The 26,209-nt window shown below is 42.3% G+C and overlaps 2 protein-coding genes across 3 annotated transcripts in view; both read left to right on the top strand.

Moving 5' to 3' along the window:
* The window catches only part of myo15aa (myosin XVAa), a 40,287-nt gene extending 29,376 nt beyond the window's left edge, over window positions 1-10,911 (top strand). Inside the window, exons 40-65 of the mRNA XM_069701083.1 lie at window positions 17-110; window positions 304-424; window positions 572-687; window positions 923-982; window positions 1,314-1,389; window positions 1,526-1,641; window positions 1,806-1,924; window positions 2,140-2,281; window positions 3,647-3,758; window positions 3,929-4,003; window positions 5,186-5,388; window positions 5,729-5,853; window positions 5,992-6,055; window positions 6,283-6,355; window positions 6,580-6,653; window positions 6,784-6,866; window positions 6,966-7,096; window positions 7,203-7,297; window positions 7,825-7,902; window positions 8,153-8,249; window positions 8,379-8,539; window positions 8,792-8,925; window positions 9,188-9,321; window positions 9,677-9,810; window positions 10,152-10,292; window positions 10,427-10,911. Of these exons, the coding sequence (XP_069557184.1) occupies window positions 17-110; window positions 304-424; window positions 572-687; window positions 923-982; window positions 1,314-1,389; window positions 1,526-1,641; window positions 1,806-1,924; window positions 2,140-2,281; window positions 3,647-3,758; window positions 3,929-4,003; window positions 5,186-5,388; window positions 5,729-5,853; window positions 5,992-6,055; window positions 6,283-6,355; window positions 6,580-6,653; window positions 6,784-6,866; window positions 6,966-7,096; window positions 7,203-7,297; window positions 7,825-7,902; window positions 8,153-8,249; window positions 8,379-8,539; window positions 8,792-8,925; window positions 9,188-9,321; window positions 9,677-9,810; window positions 10,152-10,292; window positions 10,427-10,528 (2,860 nt within the window). The 3' untranslated portion in view covers window positions 10,529-10,911. The remainder of the gene's footprint in view (window positions 1-16; window positions 111-303; window positions 425-571; window positions 688-922; window positions 983-1,313; window positions 1,390-1,525; window positions 1,642-1,805; window positions 1,925-2,139; window positions 2,282-3,646; window positions 3,759-3,928; window positions 4,004-5,185; window positions 5,389-5,728; window positions 5,854-5,991; window positions 6,056-6,282; window positions 6,356-6,579; window positions 6,654-6,783; window positions 6,867-6,965; window positions 7,097-7,202; window positions 7,298-7,824; window positions 7,903-8,152; window positions 8,250-8,378; window positions 8,540-8,791; window positions 8,926-9,187; window positions 9,322-9,676; window positions 9,811-10,151; window positions 10,293-10,426) is intronic.
* A 944-nt stretch (window positions 10,912-11,855) lies between these two features.
* llgl1 (LLGL scribble cell polarity complex component 1) overlaps window positions 11,856-26,209 on the top strand; it is a 37,031-nt gene continuing 22,677 nt past the window's right edge. For both annotated transcript variants that reach the window (XM_069701451.1, XM_069701450.1), the window contains exons 1-2: window positions 11,856-12,153; window positions 15,497-15,594. In XM_069701451.1, coding sequence (XP_069557552.1) covers window positions 12,073-12,153; window positions 15,497-15,594 — 179 coding nt within the window. In that variant the 5' untranslated portion in view covers window positions 11,856-12,072. The remainder of the gene's footprint in view (window positions 12,154-15,496; window positions 15,595-26,209) is intronic.

Below are 26,209 nucleotides of genomic sequence, written 5' to 3'. Positions count from 1 at the left end.
GTGTGTGTGTGTGCAGGAAAAGTGACGGTAAAACGTTTGCAAAGAAGGTAGACCCTCACGATGAAGCAATGGAGATCCTTAAAGATCAAATGGCAAACCCACCGCAACCGGTAACACAACTAAACACCTGACACACACACACACACACACACACACACACACACACACACACACACACACACACACACACACACACACACACACACACACACACACACACACACACACACACACACACACACACACACACACACACACACACACACACTCATTCATATCTGACCTTTTTTTTTTTTGTCTCAGATTCAGAGGAAGCCTCAGCCTTCCCAACCAAAAGAAGATGGAGCAGTTAAAGTTACCAAGACAACCAAGCCTCACTCCACTGGGCTTAGAAGCTCCAACATAAACCCCGTCCCTCCTCCAGGTGAACTGTTGATATATGTGTAAATCCTCATTAATAAACTCCAGAATAAACTACAAATCATCTGCACGTTTCACACACACAGGTCAACATTTAAGGGAAGAATACATGAATAAATGAGAAGAATGAAGAGAATGTGTGTGTTTCCAGTCTCCAGGGATTTGCCAGTAGAAGAGGAGATCATTCAGACTCAACTCCACAGCAGAACCAGCGATGAATATTATACCTACTCCAACGTCCCATGGAAACTTTACTTGAGGAAAGAGGTGTGCTTCAGCTCATTATTCAAGTCAATTCAACAACATTACAACCGTAGGTATCTTTTACACTGGGGACATGTCCCCACCACCTTTCAACACAAAGTGACAACCTTTAATTACAACAAATTATGCTCAAACGTCCAAAGGTGAAACATTAGAAAACTTAAATGCCGTCATATTTTATAATTATTTACTTAAACAAGTATTTCCTTTAATCATTTAGATCTTTCTCTGTTTATAGGTTTTCTATCCTAAAGATAATTTAAACAATCCACTGATCTTGGACCTGATCTTCAGACAGGTTGGTTTATGAAGTCATTATTTTATTTATTATTACATTTTTCTCCATTATTTTATAACTTTATCTTATATGTCAATAAACCAGGTCATGTTTTTCAGAACTTACAGCAGAGGTAATTTTGAAGGCGATCCAGTTTTTGGAAATTGTGCTGATAGCTAAGATGGTCATAATTTATTATTTAAGATCTTAAAAGTGGTGAAAAGTGTGCTCATCTCAATGTCAAACAATCCAAGAGTACACTTTCAGCTGCTCATATATGGCAGAAAAGAATTATCCCGAAAACATTTCCCTTAAGCAGATTCATGTTCCTGGATCTACGCGTCTTTTGCAGGTTTTACATGACACCTTCTCTGAGGCTTGCGTCCGTATCACGCAGGAGGAGAGACAGAAGATGAAAGCCTTGTTTGGTATGAAATAAACTAACGCACATCTCTAAAGGGCTTAACTCTGTGGTATAACGGCTCAGAGAACATTAACAATATATTTCTTTGCATTCACATTAAAGCTTCCATTTCCTCGAATCTTGCTTTGTTTCTCCTACAGCGGAGAACAAGGTGGATCAGGTGTCAGGAACACATGATGAAAATGTGAAGAAGAAAGTGGTCGCCATGGCGAGAGACTCATGGGAGGTTTACTTCTCTCGCCTCTTCCCAGCCTCTGTGAGTTTTTTGTGTTCTTTTTGATGTACAGTATATGAGTTTTGATTGTATTTTTTCCGAAGCTGCCTCTGTGAATTTTAATTGGCTTTTATGTTATTGTGTGTGTGTGTGTGTGTGTGTGTGTGTGTGTGTGTGTGTGTGTGTGTGTGTGGTGTGTTTTCCAGGGCAGTGTGGGGACAGGGGTGCAGGTGCTGTCTGTGTCTCATAAAGGCATCAAGCTGCTGAAGATGGTGAAGAGCAGCTCTAATGCTTCAGACTACTTCAGAGTATTGAGGCCTTACAGGTCAGCCTCATAGAAAATATTCAAATCATGTTATTAGAATATTGATATAAAAAAAGCTGGAAATATATATATATATATTCATGTGAATGTTCATGCTTTTTCAAATAAAATGCCAGAAGAGAGATCTGTCCACACTGTGCATGTCAAAGTCCTGATTGCTTTGAACGGTGACTTTTAAGCTGACTTCCTGGTCTGGGATATCTCTTCCTGTGCAGCTACTCGGATATCCTGTTTGTGTCAATTCCTTCGAAGAACATGCTTGAGTTCAACCTGACCAACGAGAAGCTGATCCTGTTCTCAGCCAGGGCCCTGCAGGTCAAACATATGATCGATTACTTCCTCACAGAGCTCAAGAAGGTCAGAGACATTTCATCTGTGTGGGAATGATTCTTGAATGAATGTTTTTTTGAATGAATGATGATTTTATGCCAAGGCTCCTGGTTTCGTCTGTTAGATGATCATAGAAGACATAAGCAGGTCACCATAAATTGTCTCTTCTGTGTGTCAATTTATAGAACAGTTAAAAGTTTGTCTTTTTTGAGCCACAGGTGTATTTTCTTCTTCCCTGATGTTAAAATTCAAAACATTTTAATCCCCACATATCAAGTTTATGGTATAATTGTATTTATTTGTTTAATTGTAATGTCAGGCAAAATCAGAGAAAACAGTGATGATATCGGTATGACATCATCAGGGTTATTTTCTAAGACTTTGGAAAGCTTTCTCCAAAGTACCAGCAGACAGTTACTAGTGTTTTATCTTCTTCTAAGCTTCTTATGACAAGAAGACATAAAATAGGCATTTTTGTTCCCAGTGTCTTACTATATTTCACTTCCAGAGCTTAAGCTGTAATAAATATGAATTGTTGGCATCCTTATTTCTTTATATTTTTCTGCTGATCCAAATGAAGATGCAGCGATGTGCTCCATCACTGAATGTATTTTAGCAATAAATAAAACTGAAATCCTCCTGGTGGGCCCCAAAACAAAAATAGAGTATAAAAAATAGTAGAAAATTATCTGGGGCAACTACCTCCGTGGGTAAGATCAGAGGTAACAAGTCTTGGTGTAATCTTAGACTCAGATCTAAGTTTCAAAGCTCACATTAACAAAGTGACGAAAACTTATTTTTTCCACCTTAGAAACATCGCCAAGTTGCGTCCGTTTATAAATCAGACAGATGCCGAAAAGTTGATTAATGTATTCATTTCTAGCCGACTAGACTGCTGTGATGCATTTTTTTACTGGCCTCCCAAAGAAAACAACAGATAGACTTCAGCTCATCCCAAACTCTGCAGCTCGAGTATTAACCAGAACCAAGAGGAGAGAACACATCAGTCCAGTTCTGGCTGCTCTGCACAAATGTTCATTTATATCTGTTTTTATGTGAAACACTGCATATAATGTAATTCTCTTGCTGTAAAGCCCTTTGAGCTGCATTTCTTGTATGAAAGGTGCTATACAAATAAAGTTTATTATTATTATATTTTAACTTAAAGATATTATATTCATATGCAGACATAATTATTTTAGCATTCAAGGCTCCCTTTGTCGATATCCAGTAAGTAACTTACAAAGTAACACCAGCAAATCCATGAATTCAAACTGTAAATTATGAACACAGTGATTTTTCTGGTTCATGTTTTCTCTGGCTGTCAGTCAGTCAGTCAGTCAGTCAGTGTGCTCAGCAGGCATCAGTGTCATCTTGTACTGTTTTTGTCAGGACTCTGAGTATGTGGTGGCGGTAAGGAATTACATCACTGAGGACAGGTCTCTGCTCAGCTTCCACAAAGGCGACATCATCAAACTACAGCACATGGACGGGCTGGAGGCTGGTGAGACACACATCACTAACACACACACACGCACAATCAGACAGAGAATGTGGAGTTTCACTGAGATCTGTGCTCCCTGCTTCTGTGAACCATGTACAGTGTCTCTGTGCGTCATGCATTCACTATGTGCGTGTGTGCATGTGTCCATGTGAATATATATGTGTGTTCAGGCAAACATTATGGCTCCATAGTGAGGAAGAAGGTCATGCTTCTGGAGGAGCTAAAGAGGGACACTCCTGAGTTTGGTGGGTCGGGTATGACTCTTTCTCTGCTGTGTGTATGTGTGTGTGTGTGTGTGTGTGTGTGTGTGTGTGTGTGTGTGTGTGTGTGTGTGTGTGTGTGTGTGTGTGTGTGTGTGTGTGTGTGTGTGTGTGTGTGTGTGTGTGTGTGTGTGCGTGTGTGTTTTTACTAATTTCTTTTTTGCGAGTAAAGCTTTAACTTGTGTGTTTTTGCTATTTATAACTTGTGTTTTATTTCGTCAATTTAACTCGGGCTGCCCCCAACAAAAGATTCTTCATTCAAGCCAGCAGTCGACAAGTCGCCGAATAATTATTATTATTATTTTTTTTTAATTCAATAATCTATATATATATTGTGGTTTGAGTTCCAGGGCTGACAAAGATTGTAATAAGTAACATTGTTAATACTGTCCTACATTACAGAGAAGTACAAAACTGTAAGAATGAGCTTTTAAAATGTAACTTTTAGAAGAACACACACAAAGCGAGCAACCTGTTAATGACAATGCTCACGGCAAAAGCTGTAATGATTCTGAATATGTGGATCCAGCAAGGAGGCCGATTATTTCTACACAGTATACTGTATCTCAGCCTAAGACTATCTGGGTCCAGACTCTGCAGTGATGAGAAGAGGCAGACACACTGCTGTAACATTGCATCATACTGAAGCTGAGGCTTATCGAGACTTTATTGCTGATTACTGTAACTGTAACACAGGACTGTGGCTACCTGCTGCTAATGTTACTTCTTACTCATAAGAGTTGCTCACCTCCCAGAACAAGGGCCCAGAGTACACCCCGGTTACCCATAAGGTAACTTTCCTAAAAGGGATGCCTCGGCTGGTAGAAAGTTTCTGTAAGTTATTATAATGCCTCTGACAAGGTGCCGTTTGATTTTCTTCTTCTTCCTGCGACTAAACAATTAATAAAGACTCGGTTGACTCAGACTTAGTGGACTGTTTAGGGGCAGCCCTCGATTCAACTGACGATGGCATGAGGATTTGCCGCTTTTCTGTGTCTTGGTTATATGATACCAAACTTGGCACCTGTCAGACAGTTTTTTTTTACTCTGCGACATTGAATGCATTTCTGGGTTTGCATATGAACCTCTCAGCGATTGTGCATATTTGTAAGTGTATACATTCATGTATGTTTGTTTGGTCTATGTGTATTGTATGTGTTCATATAGGCTGGAGGTTCGGGGCAGTGTGTGGAAAGTCGGGAGTGTTTCCCAGTGAGTACGTCCGTCCCGTGGCCGCTCCAGACTTCTTGGTTCTGCCAGCTCAGCGTGTGGAGCCTCGAGACAGACAGGGACGGGTTGCTGCCTCAGCTGCCGTTGCCGTGGCGATGGGCTCAGCCGTGGCTGCTCATGAACTTGACCTCTCCACAGAGGTGCAGACTGGGATTTTGTTTACTCGTATTACAGCTGCATTTTTCGAAAGTACTGTCGAACAAAGATACTTATTTTTTAGCTTCCACAAAGGAAAAAAGCCTGACAGGCTGAAGACGAGAGTATCCTGAAGAGTTCAGCAGGAAGAATACCCCGATATTATGGTATCTGCTGCTGTTTATGCAGCATACGTTGGAATGTTTTGGTTTGCAGAAGTGGAAATATTTCATAGATAATTACATTGTTGGTTCTCCTGTAAGTGGCACTGTTGCTTATCTCTTTACGCTGTGTGCGTGTGTGCGTGTGTGTGTGCGTGTGTGCATGTGTGTGTGTGTGTGTCAGGTTGTAAACGAGATGTATGGGGACACCCTGAGCATGGACCTGAACGATCTGCCTCTGCATAGCAACCAGTACCACATGGCTGAGTTTGCCAAGAAATACTTCAGAGAGGCTCAGAAGAACAAGAGGTCAGACAAACACACATGTGCACTGCTTAAAAAAAAAATATCACAATGTCCTCATTTGAACCTCCAATTTATTCTCACAGTGACAAATAAAATGAGCTAAGTGTACAAAGGCTGATTGCTGTCTGCATTTTCCAACAGTGATCAGAAAGCCAAGAAGGGGAAGGAGGGCAGGGACCCTGCTGACATGGTCAAATTCTCCAAGGTGATACAACTGAATTAGCATCAAAGCACAATGATTAACAAACTTCTGTGTCTCCTATATTCTTATATACTGTACATAGTTCTTAATTCAACTATAATGTTGTGCTTTTGTATACTGATGCACAAAAGTGTCAAATTATTTGTCCTTTATGTCTTGATCTCATAAGTAACTAAACACAGGAGATCTATCTGAAACATTTCTTCTTTGTCACGTGTTTGTCTCTTCAGTCTCCAATTCAGGAGTCTTTGATCGACTTCTCAGACAGTGGGATGAACAGAGTGGCTGCTGACATCTTCTTAGGTGAGAGCAGAGGACAGAAAGGAAGGCATAAATATAGATTAGAGGTAGAAGAGGAAGGTAGAAATTACTTTTAGTGGTTTTTTGTTGTACAAAATACAGGTGCAGCTTTTTGTCATGACATTTAGACACATCAGTTAATTTTTCGGTTTAAAAGCCTCAGTTAACTCCAAGAAAATACATTGCTTTATTACATCTAAACGTGATGTATAATTGTATTTATCTAGCTATAATGAAGTTCATGGGAGACTTCCCACTGAAAGGCCAGGCTGAACAGGACCTGGTCACCTCAATACTGAAGGTACACAGACCTGAGCAAAATACTTACACTAATCCCCCCAAAAATTCCAGTGTGCTAGTTTCTGTTTTTATTTTCATATGAATATTCTGGATGTATTTATTGTTCCTCATGCATGTGCTCATAAATCCAGTTAAGCAGCGACCATGGCCTGATAAAGGATGAAACCTACTGCCAAGTGATGAAGCAAGTCACTGCCAACACCAGTTCCAAACCGTAAGACTGCCAGCGCTGACTGATACTAAGAACATAATCGGTAGTGACGTGGGTGTGGAGAGGCTTTATTTTGTAGCTGTGTGTGTATGTTGTGTGCAGGGACAGCTGTCAGAGAGGATGGAGGCTGATGTACATCCTCACGGCTTTCCATCGCTGCTCGGATGTCATGAAGCAGTTTCTGTTGACGTTTCTGCAGGAGGCCTGTGCCAGCCCTGCGCTGCAGTACCAAGGTCAACAAACCACCATTCAAAACATAACATTCATCAATCCATCACAACCTGTCTTGACAGTATTACAATTTATCTGATGTTTTTTGGCTGCTGTTATAAATGACAGGTATTGCAAAGGCATGTGAGCAGAATCTGAGGAGGACTTTTCAATACGGTGGACGTTTACAGTATCCCAACAGCATGGAGCTCAAAGCTATGCTGGTTAGTTTCTGAATCAGCCATGCAGTTTTATTATATACAGTATATGGTTTTATTGTATTACAATATGCACCCAAATAAACAGGAAACTTAAAGGCAGATGAGAATACAAACTAAGTCTGTCTGTCTATTTGTTGTTGTATATGTCAAATAAATGCAAATAAATGTTCAATATTCTGATAGAAAACATATATAGAACTTAGTTTGGTGCTATAATGAGATGCTGGCATATTGTTTTTGAAAAAAATAATAATATCAGGTTTATTTATGTTTACAATTATATTCCCTATAATTTTCCCAATTTAGATTGTTTTATTAGTATCTGTGACAGATCCATTATGCATGCATGTTTTGAAAGGGTTGAGTTTTAGGGTTTGTATATATGCTAATTTAACTGCAGTGATATTGACACCTCATGTTAAAAAGTGACTTTGTTTAGCAGCTGCATTGCTGCTCTCAGTAACAGCTGTACACCCCACCTGGTGTTCAATCATGTGACGTTTCCCCTCTCATTGGTTGTTTTCGTGCAGGCTGGGCGGAGCTCCAAGAGACAGCTGTTCCTGCTCCCAGGTGGGATCGAAAGGCACTTGAAAATCAAAACGTGCTCTGTAGGTGGCGTAGGCGCGCACACACACACACACACACACACACACACACACACACACACACACACACACACACACACACACACACACACACACACCGAGTGAAATGACATTCTTAAGAAAAGCGTTTGTTGATCAAGCAATAACTTTCTGCAGAGTGACTGACAATAGGTTCTATGTATAAAACACAGATGCTGAATTTGTGTCTCACGATGGCAGAAGTGCTTATTGTGACTGAACTCATTAATTTCAGGTTGCGTTGGATGTGATTGAGGAGCTTTGCTATGAGATGGGGCTGCACAGGGTGGAGGCCCTGGATGAATATGCCGTCTTTCTGGTCACACACAAAGGTAACAAGGATCCCCTTGCCATGGAGCTCTAAAATGCAAACACTTCTGACATGCTTTTATAGCTGTGTGTTGTCAAATGAGATGGAGCAGTAGATTGTAGATAGATAGCTGAGCTGCTCTTATCTGCAGGTCAGAATGTGCGTCCCCTGAACAAGCGCGAGTACATCCTGGACATTGCTACGGAGGCAGAGCTGGTGGACGCCAACTACAGTCTGTGGTTCAGAAGAGTCATATGGAGTCTGGCTCTGAAACTTGATAATGAACTCTATGTCACCATGCACTATAACCAGGTACAAACCTACTGTTTAAAATAAAGGACAGCTGATATCCAATATCAGAGAGCTGCTGATTCTGACTCAGACTGGCAGTGTCAGAAATGTTGGCTCATATTCTTGCCCACATTCTCCTTTTACAGCGTGAGATGTTGGTTGAAACCCTGTGAAATACTAAGAAGATAGAATTTCCCCTTTCTAAGAGTCAGCAGTGAAATACAGAAATGTAAACATACAGAACAGAAAATCCACTCTGTGTCTCTTTACAAGGTGTTGCCAGACTACGTGAAGGCCCTGCTGAGTGTGGTTCCTCAGGGTAAGCCCAGTGAGCAGCATATGCAGCAGATTGCCCGGCTGGCTGCCCTCCAGCACCGTGCCAAGGACACCGTTTATCTGCCCACCTTGTAAATATACTCCAGTTCTTGTTGGAAATGTTTGTCGATGACATGTCACAGTAACACATACTTATTTTATTATCAAGGTAGTAGTTGTAGTGCTACATATGCACAAAGATCCACACATGTATACATGTCCTCACACAGTATACATGCTCAAATTTGCAGATACGCTTACATATTAGCACACGAAGATACTGCTGGTGTATAATAAACGGTAAACCTGCCTCCTCTGAGTTATACCTGGTTTGCTCTTTCTGTGTGTGTTAAGCCGGGAGGTGCAGGAGTGTGTCCCGCCGCAGTTCTACAGCAAACAGGGTTCACAGCTTTGGCTGAATATGACGACTCAACACATGCAGCAGGTCCAGCCCTTAAACCCGCACCAGGCCCGAGCACAGTTCCTCGGTAAGACAGCAGCTCTGTGTGAGTGTGTCATGTGTTTCTGAAAGCCACTTGCAGCATGACTGTGGAGCAGTACATACCTCAAATTAGGTTCGGTTAGGTAGTTACTTTATTAATCCCCTAGGGGAAATTTTTTAAAATTATTCATCAGTAATGCATAACTTAATAGATATTTGCATATCTAATGGATAAAAATATTTGAGCAAAAGTGTTAGTCAAAATGAAAGAAAATCATTGTTTTGGAAAGTAATGAGGAGATAAAATGGTTGAAGCTTCACTGAGTTCTCGTGTCACTTTCCTTTAAAAAATAACCGACTCTCAGCTTGATCAAGTGTAACATTTCGGTGTTTTTGCTCAGGCTTGGTCAGCGCCTTCCCCATGTTCGGCTCCTCCTTCTTCTACATCCAGAGTTCGAGCTCGGCCTTCATCCAAGCCCCGTGCATCCTGGCTGTTAATCTGAACGGACTGCACTTTCTTAACAAGGATACTCATGTACGTCACATTCACACATGCATTCCAAGAGCAGCTGGCACATTATGGCAGTAGACAGCTGGAGGGGAAAACTGTGCTCATTTTACTTTTAACTTGATCTGTTAAAGATAAAAAGCAAACTATTTCAATCACTTAATTATTCCACAACAAGGCATTTGGCTCCCTCTGCTGGTCATGCTGTTTGCTGTCTGTTCCCGTCCATCCATCCATTTTGTTATTAACAAATACAACACAAAAGGAAATAAACTTCTTCTAGATATTGAATTTTATATTTTATGTGCTTTGATGTGTGCTGTTTACCTACGTGTTCCTGAGATGTCTGTTTGTGTGCGTGTTTTCAGGAGGCCATGGTGCGTTTCCCTCTGAAGGAGGTCCAGTCCACTCGCACCCAGAGACCAACCTCCGGCTCCAGTTATCCATATGTGGAGATCATGATCGGAGACCTGCTGAACCAGCGCATCACACAGCTGCAGCTGGAGCAGGTGTGTGCATAAGACAGAGAGTTGATTGATAAGATGCAGTTAGACATACAGTATATGCTCACAATATGTAACTCGTTTTACCAGACTTTAAGTGCCGTGTTGTTCTGATGTTTGTATGTGCGTGTGTTTCCCAGGGCCTGGAGCTGTGCCGAGTCATTGCCATGCACATGGAGAACTTGTTGTCAGTCAGAGAAAAGAGACTCACCTTGCCACCAAGTGAAATCACCCTGCTATAGCACAGACACACAGATGCATACACATAGAAATCAGTTTTTTGCCTTATGAATGAACTGTATCTACCTCTATTTTTAAAATTGAATATTTTGATATGTAAAGGCAATATTTTAGTATGGTAATGATGTTAAAAATGTGTTTTTAATTAGGGCCTCAACTAATTATTTAAATTATTTTCATTAACCACCATTTTATTGATCCATGTCTTTTCTTATTCATGTAGTATAATGTCAGTCATGTAAATGTCACTGTGATGCAGTTTCAGGATAAACTTAGTCAGACTTGACCAAATGTTTTTCTCATTAATGTTTTTAATGTTTAAGGGGAGGAAGCTCTGCTTGCTACCACCAACTTGTTTCCCAGGCAGTTTACTGCTAAACAAAGAGGCCTTTGAATCCATGTCTTTCACACATATTTTTTTATAAAATTGCATTACCATATGAAAAGAAAACAAGAGTAGAAAGCCACCGGTTTCTCCTTTATGCCATGAATTTAAAGAGCAAAGTACTGACAAGGCAAAACATATTTGGTTAAGCACATTTTATTTGGCACATAAAGTTTTCGGCCACATCACTGAACCGTTTGCACTAAGTCAAATTATTTATTTATACAATGTATATTTTTTTGTAAATAGCTGTTGTAACTAATGCATATGAATAACACTGTACATTAAAGTTTGTATTATAACATTCTGGTGTGTGCATTAGGCTCTTTTATTACGTTTTTATTTTTAGACAAGTGCATGAACATAAATGTTTAAAATTCAAAGAGAAAGGAAATAAAGCTAAATTTGAAAGATAAAACAGTTTGGTTACCTGCAGTTGGCTTTATGCAAACATTTTACTGAGTAAGATTAATGTTTAGTTGTTGTGCTTTCAATTTGAAGGATTCCAATGTTCTTCCAATTACCATAAGAACACAGAGGCTTTAATATTTACAACATGTGGTTGAGTATATAAAAAATGTTCAACAATTTCAGGTGAACAAGTTCATTTGTTTTAGCTTTATTGACTCTTTTTTTTTTTCTTTTTCTGTCTGTTTCATTTCATGTGCCAAGGATTTACCGATTGTCACCGTAGATTGACGCATGAAGTTGGAACGAGCTGCCGGAGTGCGCCGTGCTGAAAACCGAACGCCCCTCTCCGGATCGCCCCGCCGTGGAGGCGTTCCTGAGTAATTGCTCGCAGATTTGCGCGCCCTCATTGGTTAACAATAACGGGGTCCGTGTGAACTGGGGAAGAGGAGGGGGAGAAGAGGGGGGTGGGTTGCTGTGGTCAAACCCACCACGACCTAACAGCACCAGGAGGGAGAGGAGGGAGGAGAGCCGCGGTCGCCGCAGCAGCAGCAGCGTCGTAGCAGCAGCAGCAGCCCCTCTTTCAGCCTGCATGGGCTAGTCCGTTAGCTCCCTTAGCGTCGTCCGACTGCACCGAACCGCCTCTTCAGACGCCGACAACCCCGGGCTGCTCTCTCCGTATTTCCCCTCTCCGTCCCCCGTCTGCAGTCCTGCCTCCACCCCCCCACCTCCCCCCTCCCGCCCGGCTTAAAGATGATGAAGTTCAGGTTCCGTCGGCAGGGCACGGACCCGCAGAGAGAGAAGATAAAACAGGAGCTGTTCGCCTTCAACAAGGTAAAGTAACGGGAGGAGAGGGGAGGAGAAGAGAGGGGAGGAGAGGAGAGGAGAGGGGCTTCCTCCGCTGAACCCCCCTCTCCACCCCCCCTCCATAACCCGAGTTGTTTCGTATGTCTGAAAAACGGAACCGGGTTTAAAGTCGTGCGGCGTTGAGCCCGGCCGCTCCTCGCTGCTGCTGGTTCGGTCCTGGTCTCCTCAAAGTGCTGCTGGAGTGCGGGGCGCTTTGTTGATGCGTGTTTGCGGGTGTTCAAGTTTTGCGGGATAATTGTCCCCCCCCCCCCCCTCCCCTCCCCCCCAAACGAGGCCGAAGTGTGCAGCAGCGACTATCGAGGAAACTTCTCTTTGCAGAGTTTATATCGCTCTAATTAAGCAGCAGCATCTGACTGCGTCTGTTTTAGGGATTAACAGGCTTCAGATTAACGAGATTAATTTGAAATACAGCCTATTCCAGCAGTTTCACGCTTCATGTGGGTGATTATTATTATAATACATCGTATGGATCAAGATGGCTCTCAGTGTGGCGAAAGGTTTAACTCGTGTGTTCCTCTCACTTGGTTTTCATAGACGCTGTATATTCTCCTTGCTGCTGTCTTGTTTCAGTTCTTCTGGGTGAAACCAAGAGTGTGTGACATCAGTAAATCTCAACTTCATGTGTCAACATCCACTGGTGGTGGTGGTGGTGGCTTTCCGCTTCACACCAGTGCTGAGATCTACATGGAGCTGCTGGTCTGAACACATTTCAGATCCACTTTCAGTTCTCTGCATGTTGTCACCTTGACCACCGTTGCTAAACTGGTGTGAGCCTCGAAGTAGGTTGAAGCACCCATTTGTCAAGCCCTGGGAATGTATTGATACATGTGCATATTGAATATCGGCTCCAGGTAAACTTGGAAAAGCCTCAACTTGGCCGAGCGTTGACACTTGTATACAGACAGCTGTGCAAAGACAAACCGATCAGTGCTGTGGCCTTGAGCTCGGGTTAGGTGAGGCCGTTGTGTGCACAGTCACTCCAAAAAGTGCTCCGGGGAGCAATTCTGTCCAAACTTTATGGTGTTGGATTTATCCCTGCACATGACAGCATTAACCCTATTTAAGAGGATTATTTAGAAATGTACTGGATAATTGTGACATCATTTTTCCTCACCTTCACCCTGACGTCAAGAATCACAAATAAAAAAAAAAGATGTAATGCACGAGAAGTTTTTAAATCCCACATTGTTTTCTTCTCTTTGGAGCTTTGGCTCTCTGCCAGTGTCTTCATCATCCCTAAATCAAATCAGCACTTTAACTTCATAGGCACTCGGGGGAGAACCAACAAATTAGTTGCTTATCTCGGTAAATTAGCCAGAAAAAGCGAGTGCTGTTCAACTGAAAAGCTGTTCTTTGAGAGAATATTGTAAAAATCACACAAACCATCACATTTAGTGACATTAATCAGTTCTTCAAGGCTTCACGACAATCCCAGTGAGCCCCATTCAAAGCTTCAGGTTCCGAGCGTAACCCGAGTTGTGCGGGAAGCATGAATGACACGTCTGAATATGACGCACGCTGAAAGCAGTGTCATGAAGGAGAATGTATTATCCGGGCTGTTCGTCGGCATAACTGCAAACCTGCCTCAAACTCTATATTTACGTGCAGCTATACGACACACACTGTAGTAAAGCTTCTCGAGATACAACTGCTACACACGTACACACACACACACACACACACACACACACACACACACACACACACACACACACACACACACACACACACACACACACACGTTTTGGTCTCTTGATTTAAGCGATCATTTTTTTTTTTTTCTTGCGCGCCTGCAGGACGCGCGACCTCAAGACAGCCAATCACCAGCGTCCTGGTAGAAGCGTGCTTATTGCGGTGTTTCCCCACAGGTGGAGAATTTACTTGCGGTGATTTGGTGGTGCGGTGTGCATCCGGAGACTCATGCAGTTTAGGGATGCCGAGCGTGACGGGTTCTTTCCTGCAGCTGCGATTTACACGCGTGTCCACTAAACGCCTCGCATGCAGCCACTCGATGGATGCGAGCGAGCTAACTGCACCACATGCAACTCAGACGGGTCAAAAATGACTTTGAAAAGATGGCAATGAAGTGTTTTCATGGGAATTCTACCTGAGCTGAAATTGAGTGATTTTTATTTGCATGCGCGGCCCACACAAGTAGAGCCTATGTATGAGATGTGGTGTATTGGCACACTTGACACAGATGTAATTCACTCCTCCTCAATTATTGAAATTTGGAACTGAATGATAAAGTTTGTTGCGTTTTTCCCCAGAAAGAGGCCAATTTTAGGTCGTTATTAGAGCTGCAGTGATGAGTACCTTAATCGGTTAAATGATCAACAGAAAATGAACTATTTTAATAATTGAATTATAAAGTCAGTCTTTTAGAAAAAAAAAAAAAAAGAAGTCTTATTGCAGGTTCTCGCGTGTTTGCTCCTTTTCTTGCTCTTACATCACTTCGTCTTCTAAGCAAATACCTGTTGTTATTTGCCTCTGAAATATGAGAATTTGATCTTCTGCTTCACATTATGTTGATGAACTCGATATCTATCTTTGGGTTTTGGGCACTAACCGTGTACATTGATATTATCTGAAAGGTGTAGCATGTCTGAAGTCCGTGGACTGTTTGTTTTGCTGTAGACACACACACACACACACACACACACACACACACACACACACACACACACACACACACACACACACACACACACACACACACACACACTTTTAAGGTTTGGCACCAGCTGCCTCGACTGTCAGAGGGGTGGTCTCCCTGCAGGAGGGTTACTTTGATGTTACTGTGTGTAATCAGACAGCAGAGAGAGTTAATGTTTTACCTCACATCTGAGTTTCAAGATAAAACAACAAATTTCCAGCTTTTTTTGCTCCGAGTCGGCTCAGAGGTTCACCAAACTTTAATAACCCCCGCTGCCTCTTTTACACCGGTTTTAGGTGGTTCGAATGTTCTCCGTAGATGTGAACGCTTCCCCAGCTGTCTCGCCATCTCCTGACACAGGCAGGAGCAGAAGCTGTGAATTTATGTTAATCCCATTTAACAAGGCCTGCAGAGCATTGCAATAAAGCAATGCTGCTGCCATCAGTGCTTTTTAAAGAACTTTCCTCTAACTTTATTAAGGGAGTCGTCCCTTTTCGACGCCTCGCTGGCTACAATGATAGACAGGCACAGACAGAGCCGGGTGTATTTTAAGGCAAACATGTCAGAAAAGAGGCTTTTCGTTCTTATTTCTTGTGTCATCTGTTATTGTGTCTCAATAACTGTTTGTCTGTCCAACTTGTCTGTCTCTCATAGACCGTGGAGCATGGCTTCCCCCATCAGCCCAGCGCTTTGGCCTTTGACCCCAAGCTGCAGCTCATGGCCATCGGCACAAAGTCAGGAGCCATCAAAATGTATCCTTTGTCATCGGTGAGCTTCATCAGTCTCAATAAGCCTGAGCAATAAACAGAATTTTTGAAATGAGCAACTTCATGAATCTTTTATCAATCTTAAGTTTTTCCGACTAATATCACAGTTTTTAGCGAATATGCTGTCAAAGTTTAGTCTGCTTCCAGCCTACAGCCTCAAAGAGGTTATCCTGTGTTAATCAAGACAAATCAGAAGTGAGCTACCCCAAGAAAAAGAAAGAGATGCTGACGCAGTTTGTGTTGTTATTGAACCAGCTATCGTTTTAGTCATCCTGGCCAAACCTCAAACGATCAAAGAAAACCTTTGACAGCGTACAGAAGTGTTTTTCTTCCACTGCTGTCAGTTTGCATCTTTTGAGGCGTTTCTCTGTTTCTCTCCATCAGTTCTGCAGTGCGGTTACAGCGCTGCCTTCAGCTGTAGGTTTGTAGCAGGAGTCAGTGTTGGTCTTTTGATTTCATGTTTTGTAGCGTCTGATTTTGTCTGTTGTGCAGCTTGTGGGATGGAAACTAGTCAGTCTCTAAAATGCTGTTGTTGTGATTTTAAAAAGCCAAATCTCGACAAGGACCGGACTATTTACTGCTTTTTAAAGCTATTTGAGCTATAAGTAATGTTCTTCACGTTGTGGTCTTTTTCTTAAGCCACACTGTTGTCTTTCTGGGTCTGATGGTGCCTCTTAGTGTTTTCTGAATGTTGAGACAATCCTAATCAGTCTTGGTGGTAGGAGATCTGTTTATATAACATCAGTTCGATGGAGCAGTGCGCTGCTCTGTGTGCTTTCTCTGTGGGAAGATGCACAGTCTGCACCACTGAAGTGAAGAGGACCGATCTGTCATTGTGTACTAAACTGACATTATTAGATAGCTGGCTGTTCATTTCACTGGGCTTTATTTTTAGATTTGTGGCCGTCATTACTAAGCCCATTTTTCCCACACAAGCTAAATCTGGTTTCATTTCTTAGAGAGGAGTCTAGTTTTGGGAGTAGCATAAGTGACCGAGCAAGTTCGAAACAATCCCCCAATTTTACTATCATTATTTTAAGAGCAATTAAAGGTAAACATTAAAGTTATTACCCAGATTGCCCTATCCTGAATGGTTACATTTTTCAGTGTTGTAAACACAGATATTCTCCAAAAATTTGACATTTGACTTGGACTTGGTCAAAATAATTCACAGTGCAGTTGGTTAGAAAATATGATCAATCAATCAATCAAATTAATTTGTATAGCACATTTTAAAACACAAGAAAGATTGCCCAAAGTGCTGGGGGGTGGTTTGTTGACCACCTGTGACATCATTGCTTTCATCATTGTGACATCTTGGGTTTTAGAGGTTTCCCCACATCCCTGATTCACTGCAGTTAAGTCAGTGAGTAAAGTGTTATCAGCCAATTAGATAGGTGGACAGAATTATGAAAATGACACCAAGACGAAACAACATCATAACATCATTTAGACGCTGTTCAGCTGATGATTGTATCCCCGGAGGCCCAGAATACTGGAGATGTGTCTCAGTGTACGGTCAGGGGGAATCTATCCTCCAGCAGTGGAAGTGCAAGGTTCAGCTGGAACTTTTGAGTGAAGCTGTATTGGAAATAAGTACTGCCTTGGCTGGTGAGATGCATTGCAACAAAACCACAGGGTGTCAATTGTGTCAGAAATTCCAGCAACTTGGAGGATCATGCGCCGTCCACACGACTCGGTGACACGTCGTGGATGTCTGCTATCTCCCTGTGGTGGCCAACTCTGTCATGATGACAGCGATTACAGCTTCCAGTTGTAGTCTGACGGCGTGTTATTGTAGGTGGGGTTGCTTTTCTCTATCGGCCGAGCAGGTGAGCTTTAGTTCATCCAAAGATAAAGCAAAAACTTGGATATTTTAAAGCACATGTTCAAATTTTCCACCGCTCCCTTCACATGTTTCAGGTTTGTCTCACGTGCTTCCTTTGACTGTCTGACCTGCAGTGGAGAGCATGTAACAAGATTCATCACCACAAACATGCCAGTGTTTGGATCTAAATATATGTTCATAGCAGCTCGACATGGTTCTTTAGCCAGTTTGTACACATTTAAGTGTGTGTGTGTGTGTGTGTGTGTGTGTGTGTGTGTGTGTGTGTGTGTGTGTGTGTGTGTGTGTGTGTTAGATTGGAGAATCAACTCTTTGAGATGCAGCGTTCAGAGAGGAAGGGGGAGAGAGAGGGAGACTGGTGGTACCAGGCACTTGCACCCCAGAGAGATGGATAGAGGGAGAGATGGAGATAAACAGAGGCAGTGAAGATGAGGGAGTGTGAGGCAGACAGAGGGGGAGGCAAGATCACTCCACTAGACGGCTACAACTACTTGAACAAAATGTCAGTTGCCTTAAAACTCACTCGTCTCCCTTTATTTTTAACAAGGTACCAGCTGGAATTACTGGAAAGTCAGCATGTATATCCACAGTGAATATCTTGAAAATTTACAAAACATTTTGGAGAAATATAAGCGAATACAGAGCTTCACATATTACCAGTGGTGCTCAACGTGTGGCTCAGAACCCCTCAAAGGGTCCCGAGGTAATCAAAGAGTTGAGAAAGGAACTTTTAAAGAACAAATCATGAGTGTTAAATGAAAGTAAAGTAAATGTTTTTTAGGTTTTGGACAGCAGCAAAACGAGACATTTGATGATGTTAAGGTGCGAAAGTATAATTTGATGCATCACTGTTTACTGATGCTTTTTACGACCAAATTATATTGTAATTATTGACCAAGAATATAGTTAACTGGACATTGCTTGGTATTAAAGGATGAAAACTGTTGGGAACAGTTGCATTTGTTCACAGTTTAATGCATATCAGATTTGTGGTGGAAACCATTTTCAGTTTGGTTTTGCTCTGAAAAAAACAAGCCAATATTGTCACTGATTTGTTTACGTGCTTGTTTTGTCTGACCAACAGTCCAAAACCCCAAATATTCACTTTCAGTTAGTTGCTACATAACAGATAATAAATCCTCTTCAACCGGGGAGTCGGTGAGAATGAGGTAGATGATTAATCCATTATCAAAATAATGTATAATTATTTTTCTGTTAATAAGATAATCGTCTCTGCTCTGACGTCAGGGCTTTAGTGTTTGTGATGATCAGGTTCAGGTGAAAAGATCAAACATGATGGTATTATTGTGTGTGTGTGTGTGTCCACATTCCTGGATAATCTGACAGACTCGCTGACTTTGATTTGACCCGGCTCTGCTTGCCAGCATACCTGCCCGTGCTGTGGTGCACACTTCCAGAACTGAAGTGCCAGATGTGCGGCTCGACTCGCTCTCACCGATGAACACCGTACGGAGAGTGTGGAGTCAGGCGGGAGGACCAAAACGTTTATTGACTCGGTTACAATGGAGGAGTGGAAAATTGTGAAATTTGTGGGACATGTGTAGTTTGAACTTCTGGTCTGTATCTTGGCGTGACTTCTCCTCTCCTCTTGTTCACATGTACTCGCGTTCAAGTTTCTCACTTGCTCTTTCCTTTTCTCCTCGTCTCTCTCACGGTGTTTATAAAGGCAGAGTCATATTACGCCCTGAGAGTTTCTGCTCCGACCACAGACTGGGGTTCAGAAGAGGGAAGGGGACAATGTGCTGTGGAGGCTTTGTGTGTGTATCTGTGTGTGTCGACGGAAATCATGTGTGGGGGTGCTGGGGCGATCTTGAGGAGGAGTGTGTGTGTGTGTGTGTGTGTGTGTGTGTGTGTGTCCATCTGTCCGTCTGTCCTGTCGTGGAATGCATGTTGCGCTGCCCTGGGTTAACCCTCCCTGAGTGTGTGTGAGCGCGTGCGTCTGTGCAGATTGGGTGAGTAAGAGCTTTGTTGCTGAGTCTACTCTTAATAAAGGGAGCTTTTGAAATGGTTTCCAAGACAACCAGTGCAGTTGCCTGGGATAAGAAGTGCTTGCAGAGACTGGAGGGTTTTAAAAGTCTGCAGCTCAGCACATCAGATACCAAAGTTTGTTGGTAAAAATGCATCAGTTCGGGGTAAAAAGGTCAGAAATTCCTGCCTACAGTCTTACAGCTCCTCCTTGTAACTTATTCACCTAAAGAGGTGAGACAACTGCAGGCTGTGATTTTATCTGGTGAATCCAGTACGTGATGAATCACTCTGAAACTGGACCGCAAAGCTTCAGTATCGGCGACGGCCAAAGGACGAGCTAATATTTACAGACACAAACACGTGGCAGAGCTTTGATCTGTGTTTGTGGGTGTGCTCCAGCTGACATCTTGCCCTCTGTCTGTCTGACATCCTGTTGGTCACACACACACACACACACACACACACACACACACACACACACACACACACACACACACACACACACACACACACACACACACACACACACACACACACACACACACACACTGTTTTGTACTGATTCATTGAATCTCAACTCCAACATGAATCTCTTGACTGAAGCGTTGTTGTCTTTATGTTTGCATTCTTACAGATTTAAGTGGTAGTTCAAAAGGGTCACACTCATTATGGTCCAGCATAGTTAGCTAACGCCACAGGATTGCAGTTTGATTTTGGACATTCTCGGGAAGTCTGTGCTTTCACACCATGAGTCACTTTTGGAATGTGGCACTGCGGACAAGCACTAAACTGAACGATGCATGGACAGAAATTATTCTTTCCATTTCCTTCAAGGGAGGTTTCACCACTTTTTATGTGGATGTTCAATCAGTGTTGATGGTTAATATCGTGAATTGAAGCAGTAGGCCCTTCAGTGTGTGCTGTTGACAGAGAAATCTGAGTTTTTCTGAGTTTTCCTGCTGACAGCTGTGCTCACAGTGTCTAAAATTTACCAGGATGCATTGTGTACAAGCTACTGATGTCTAACCCCCAAATCTTTTGTCAAGTCTCTCCCCGTGTTGCACCCACAAAAACACAATAAGCTGCCAGACGATATTGTCTGCAGAGAGCAAAAGATTGGGAAGGAGGTGATTATTTATCAGGAAGCTTCAAATGCTGATCATACAATGTGATGTTAGCAGCACATGTTGAGAAAAGTGCTTGTCTACCATTGCTGTGTATCACCACCCCAGTCTACTGTGCCGCCCAGGCAAGGTGTTAGGTGACATGAGTACTCACTGTAGTCGTCGGTTTGCTCCACCCTAAATGTTTTAGTTATTTATTCTTGTTTATCTTCAGTATCCTGAAGAAAGTCACCAGCCCACCTCTGTCTAAGTGAGCGTAGTAACGCACACCACCAGTCCTGTTTGCTCTCAGCAGCTCAGTTTCTGGATAGTCCTCGTTTATATCCTCTTACACAGCCAATGCAGCTGCAGCACCGGCCTCTCTCTGATGCATTTCTTCAGCTGTATACTCTGGCTGAATAAATATGGCTGAATATCTGATCCAGCCAAAACACTGTAAAATGTGTTCTCATCCATAACATCTTCTGTGCTCATTTATGAAAAAATATTACATTTCCGTTGCTAGAAATGTAGCTATTTGCTGCACAATAATAAAAAAAAACCCAACAACAACAAGGTTTTGTTTTATTTTTTTAAAGTGGCATCTTGGAACACTTCACCCAAACAGCTGAATCAACCTGCAGTTCTTCTGTCCTACAACTACGTTACTGTCCATGTCAAATGATGGCAGGTTCTGCAGCTGCTTCCCAGTGATTCAGACAACATTACAACAAACTGTTGTTGTTTTTCACACTAGATCCCAAATTCAAATAGACAAATGAGGTTAACGATTGCTCAATTTCTCCTTTTAATTTCTTCAGATGGTGACCCTAGTTGACTGTGACAGCTGCTTCAGTTTAATGTGAAGGACTCATCCAGTTGTTTATCTTCAAAGTCAACAAATTCTTGTAGTTTGTGGTGAAAGCAGTAAATGTGCTTGTTGGTGCCACTCATTTATTTCTCCTCCAGTTGTACTGCAGCTTTTCCAGCCATATTCCCATCAACAGTCTTCAGCTCTCAATTTGTACCGAGTCACATTAATTTGTGTTTTACTGCAAAGACTGTCATTTGTATAGCAAGCTGTAAAAATACTACAAAATATCCCACGTTATGTAACCTGCACTATTTTTTGTGGTTGGGTAAATCAGTGTTCAGTGGTACAGTTCATATGAAGTCTTCGATCTGAAGTTAGGCTGATTCACGCTCTAACACCTCCTCCTCCTCGCGCCCACACGCTGCCTACTCTCTGCTCACTTTGTCATATAAAGTCTTCTTTCTCTCGTTCCACACTATTTCTACTCCTTCGCTCTCCATTTCTCGCACTTCTTATCTTTGTTTTGTGTCTCTGTCTGTGTCTGTCTATGCCTTTCTGTTTGTCTCTGTGTCACTTGGTCCCCTGGCTTCAACTTCCTCCTCATTGATATTCCTCAAGAATGACAGGACCTTTAAAATCCCCCTCCCCCCTCCCTCCTACTTCCCCACCCTCCTCGCGCCTCATTCACTGCTGTCTTTGGTCTGTGCCGACGTCCTCATCCCAGCACAGATTAATCCACGCACACGCACACGCACGCTCGCCTAGTTGGCAACAAGTTGGAGGGGTCTTTCTGTCGGCATCAAGGCTGTGTGGTCTCACCAAGTTGGACCGAGTGGACGGGGTGTTGAAAAGGAGAGTTGAGGCGTGAAAACGAAAACATTCATCTGAACTGACAAATCAAAGTTGTCGATTGCAGAGAGGTTGAAAGAGCCACGATGGTGACTGAATTAAAGTGAGGACAAAAAGTGTAGAGCTTACGGCAACGTCATGGCAGTGTCACTGAAAATATTTAGCATCGTAAGGAGTGAATTCAGTTATTATCAACATTTTTTTTTGTCTTTGACTAGGATAAAGATGAGTCTTCTTTCGTCAGTCCCTGAGACTATACATAGTTACAGCTAAGGTTTGTGCCTAATGCTCAATACTGCATGCATACATACTTACAATTACTGGAAGTGAAATCATTCCCTATTTACTACATAGTGCACTACATTTACCATCCAGCATTTGGGCTGTCTGAATTGTGTGTATTGAAATGTATCAACCTAAAAAAAAAGTTGTGTCTGTGGCAGGGACACTATTTGTTGCAAACAACCCCCTCAGTGCCATATTTATTATGTCTTCCATTGTGTTGGCATGCTAACATTTGGTCATCAAGTAGTGTTCAAACTGAAATGTTGGTGCGATGACACTGCATGTGTGCAAGTGTTGCCGACACATTTCACTCAGAAGTGTCACTTTCATGTTGGCACCTTTGGAATAGTCAGGGGATCAATAGGAAGTCAGTATGATTCATCGTCAGGGCAACATGAATGTCTGTACAAAATGAAAACCATATTTGACACTCCATCCTGTACTTCCCCGTCCAGTCTGGACCAAAGGGAACTGACTAATATTGTGATCCTTGGAAGCCTTTCATGTAAACTTAAGAAAAACGTAAATTTGTTGTCAAAACGCTCCCACGAGTAATTACCAGATTGAACAGATCTGACCTAAATGTAAATTGTAACTCACAGGACATCAAATGGCCCGTAAACATCCTGCACAGCTCCACATGGTCCGGGTTGTGGCTTGTGCCAGATTCTGTTAAAACATGATCTCTCAGACTGGGACCAGAACCTCCACTTTTCTGTTGCTTTCGAGAGCAGTCAATCGATTTTCTGAAATTCTTAAACGTTTACATTTTGTCCTTTGGTATTTCCTATTGATATTACTCATAACAGTAGATGGTTTCTAGTAGCTTGAGCTACAGTTAGTGTTATTTTCTTCCAGGAGAGCAGTGAAACAGCAGTGCTCGGTTCTCCCCTGTTAGTTACGTTATAGTTGCTTCGTTCTGTTGTTCCAGCTATCGGAGTCATTTCAGTTCATCCTCTGAGGACAATGAATACTCGTAGTGTTTTAGAAAACCTGGTGCTATGTTGTAGGGTTTTATTTGGGACTTGACAGTCGTGTATAGCCCCTCCTTCAGTGTACACTGAGGGGGTAGCACAGTGAGGGGAGTGTGGGAGGTGGAGAGGTACTAGCTGAGGGGAAAGGATGCAAATGAGACGGATTGTTTCTCTAGTGGGCGGGTGGAGTTGTTTGGCTTGTCTTATTGTAGACGGCCTGTTTGCCAGACGTCTGTAGAGTTTGGGATTGTGTGTGTGTGTGTGTGTGTGTGTGTGTGTGTGTGTGTGTGTGTGTGTGTGTGTGTGTGTGTGTGTGTGTGTGTGTGTGTGTGTGTGTTGCTATGTGTGCAGGGAGGAAAGGGAGTTGGCGAAAATGCTTGTGGATGATGCCGTTAGAAGACCAGTAGAAAACTTGCCTGAAGTCTGGCTGTGAAACTTTCTTTTTTAATTTCTTTGTAATCTTTATTTGACCTTGTCTTTGAGCCTAGACGTTCTTTCTGTGTGTGTCAACTTTGTACATTCATCCTTGGCTCTAGTGATCCGTCCTTCCTTCCTGTCCGTCCCTATCTTCTATCACATTTGTGTGTGTTTGAGGGTGTGTTGGCTGTTGCCTGTGTGCCCGCATGGAGGACAATGCCTTCTGTTTGTCTGTATTCAGACCGTGAAATCGCTTTATCCTTGCTAACGCTCTCTCTCTGCATCAGCGGGCAATTGCACTTGCGTGTGTGTGTGTGTGTGTGTGTGTGTGTGTGTGTGTGTGTGTGTGTGTGTGTGTGTGTGTGTGTGTGTGTGTGTGTGTGTGTGTGTGAGGAAGAGACAGTGATTCAGTGATTATGAGTTACTGTAGGCCTCCATTGTGTACATTTCAGGACCCTCTGGGGAGCAGTGCAGCAAATCTTTGCATGTTTTTCACAGAACATGCAGATCAGCACTGCTAAACCCATCTGTCATTCAACAAGTAACTCAGAGACTTAAGTCGCTCATGTTGAATCTTTTTTTCTGACATCTAAGACCAGTTATACACAGCCTTGATTGTGACCTTTTGTCACTTCTCCCATGAGTTTCTATCATTTTTTTACTACTTATTATTTTCATTTTTAAACTGGATTGTGGAGGCCCTTGAGTCACTGCTTTAAGTCAGTGATTCCATCTCTTTATCTGATATTGAGCTGATTATTTCTTGCCTTAGTTATTACGGTACTATGTATGTCTCTGTGTGAACTGTGGAAGGTTTCAATGGACCTGCCAAAGCATCCTGGGAATTTTACAACGGTTCCTCTCCTCCTCCTCCTCCAATTTCCCCTTTTAAAGCCGCATATCTTAAATTTGAGCTTATCTTGATGCTGATATCTTTTTTGAAATGGCTGATTCATCACTCCTTGTTGTTATCAGGAAAATGTTAATGGAAGGATTTTCCAGTTTCCTCATGCCAATGAGTTGGTTCATGACCAATTCTATTAGCCGTACTTGCAGACCAGATTTTTGTTGTATTTTGTAATATTCCCTGTCCCCAGAGGATGGATTATGTTTTATTGTGCCCCTCCTGTTCTTCCTAATTATCACTGATCCAACATCAAGCCATACATTTAAGAAAAAAAGAAATCACAATATAATGGGCAGTTTATTAGGTCTAAAATCTGCTGAGCACATTCATGCTCCCCAGAGGATGAAACATGTTAATGGAGGTAATGGTGAACACAGCACTTTTATATAGTGTACATTTTTTGAGTATTAACTTTAATCTATTCCTTGCTGATCAGTTTATCCCTGCTTTCACCGCTTTGTCATTTTTCTTGATGGAAATGACTTCCTCTCCATGACCTTCATTATGAAGCCAGGGAATATAAGATTGCCTGTTGGTGTTAAGGTAATGGAGCTATGGTTTGTCAGAAAAATGTGGATTAAGAGCCAGATAAGTACTTTGAAGTATGATGACAAAGCGAAGCTGAGCAGATATAAACTACAATATTAAAAGAGAACTCGGCTGCCACACCCTTCACAATGGTTTTTCCTTTTATGCTACTATGAGGTTGACATTTGTCTCAACAGTTTAATTGTCCAGTACTTTGTTTTATGATCAACCACTTGAAAAACAAATCACATTCCCATCAGTCCCGGCGTCGCTTGGTGTTTTGTGCTAATTGACAAATGCTTTTATGTTAACTCACTAAACTAAGATGGTGAACATGGGAAACGTTACACCTGGATGTTGGCATTGTCATTGTATGCCTGTTAGCATTCTGTTAGCTTTTAGCCAGTACATCACAGAGGAGCCAGAATGATTTTAGGCTCTTAGTCATATTTCTTTTATTTGACAATTTTTCTGTGGTTGCTTTGAGCCTCTCGCCGTCTTTTAATGTGTTAATGCTCGGAAAATTCCTGTGAATGCCCGTCCTTTTTCTTTGTCAGTCAGTGTTGTGGCTAATTAAATTTCACTGTAGACTGGAAGGCTTTGAATGTTTGCATGTATTGCAGCAGGGTCGAGGGAGGAAGGGTGACACATTTACACACTCATCTGCCTACTGCTATTGAGGACTTGTAATATTGGCCAATAGGCAGATCCCTTGGGGGAGGGAGCTTAATTCAGGCCTGCACACAAACTTTTAATGAGGTTAGAGCAACAGGGACTCAAAACTACAGCTGTCCTTCGTGAGAAGGTGATGACATCATCCATCACCGGGAATCCCTGTACCAGCTGTCCTCTTGACACTCCAGGACCAGGAAGTGTATGTGGTGTGTT

This window comes from Brachyistius frenatus, unplaced genomic scaffold (genome assembly GCF_029030835.1).
Source record: "Brachyistius frenatus isolate BFR_SWC_R1_liver_20210118 unplaced genomic scaffold, ASM2903083v1 Contig_36, whole genome shotgun sequence".
Classification (NCBI taxonomy): Eukaryota; Metazoa; Chordata; class Actinopteri; family Embiotocidae; genus Brachyistius; species Brachyistius frenatus.
Note: the sequence above shows the minus strand (reverse complement) of the source record. Positions and strands in the feature narration are given on the sequence as shown.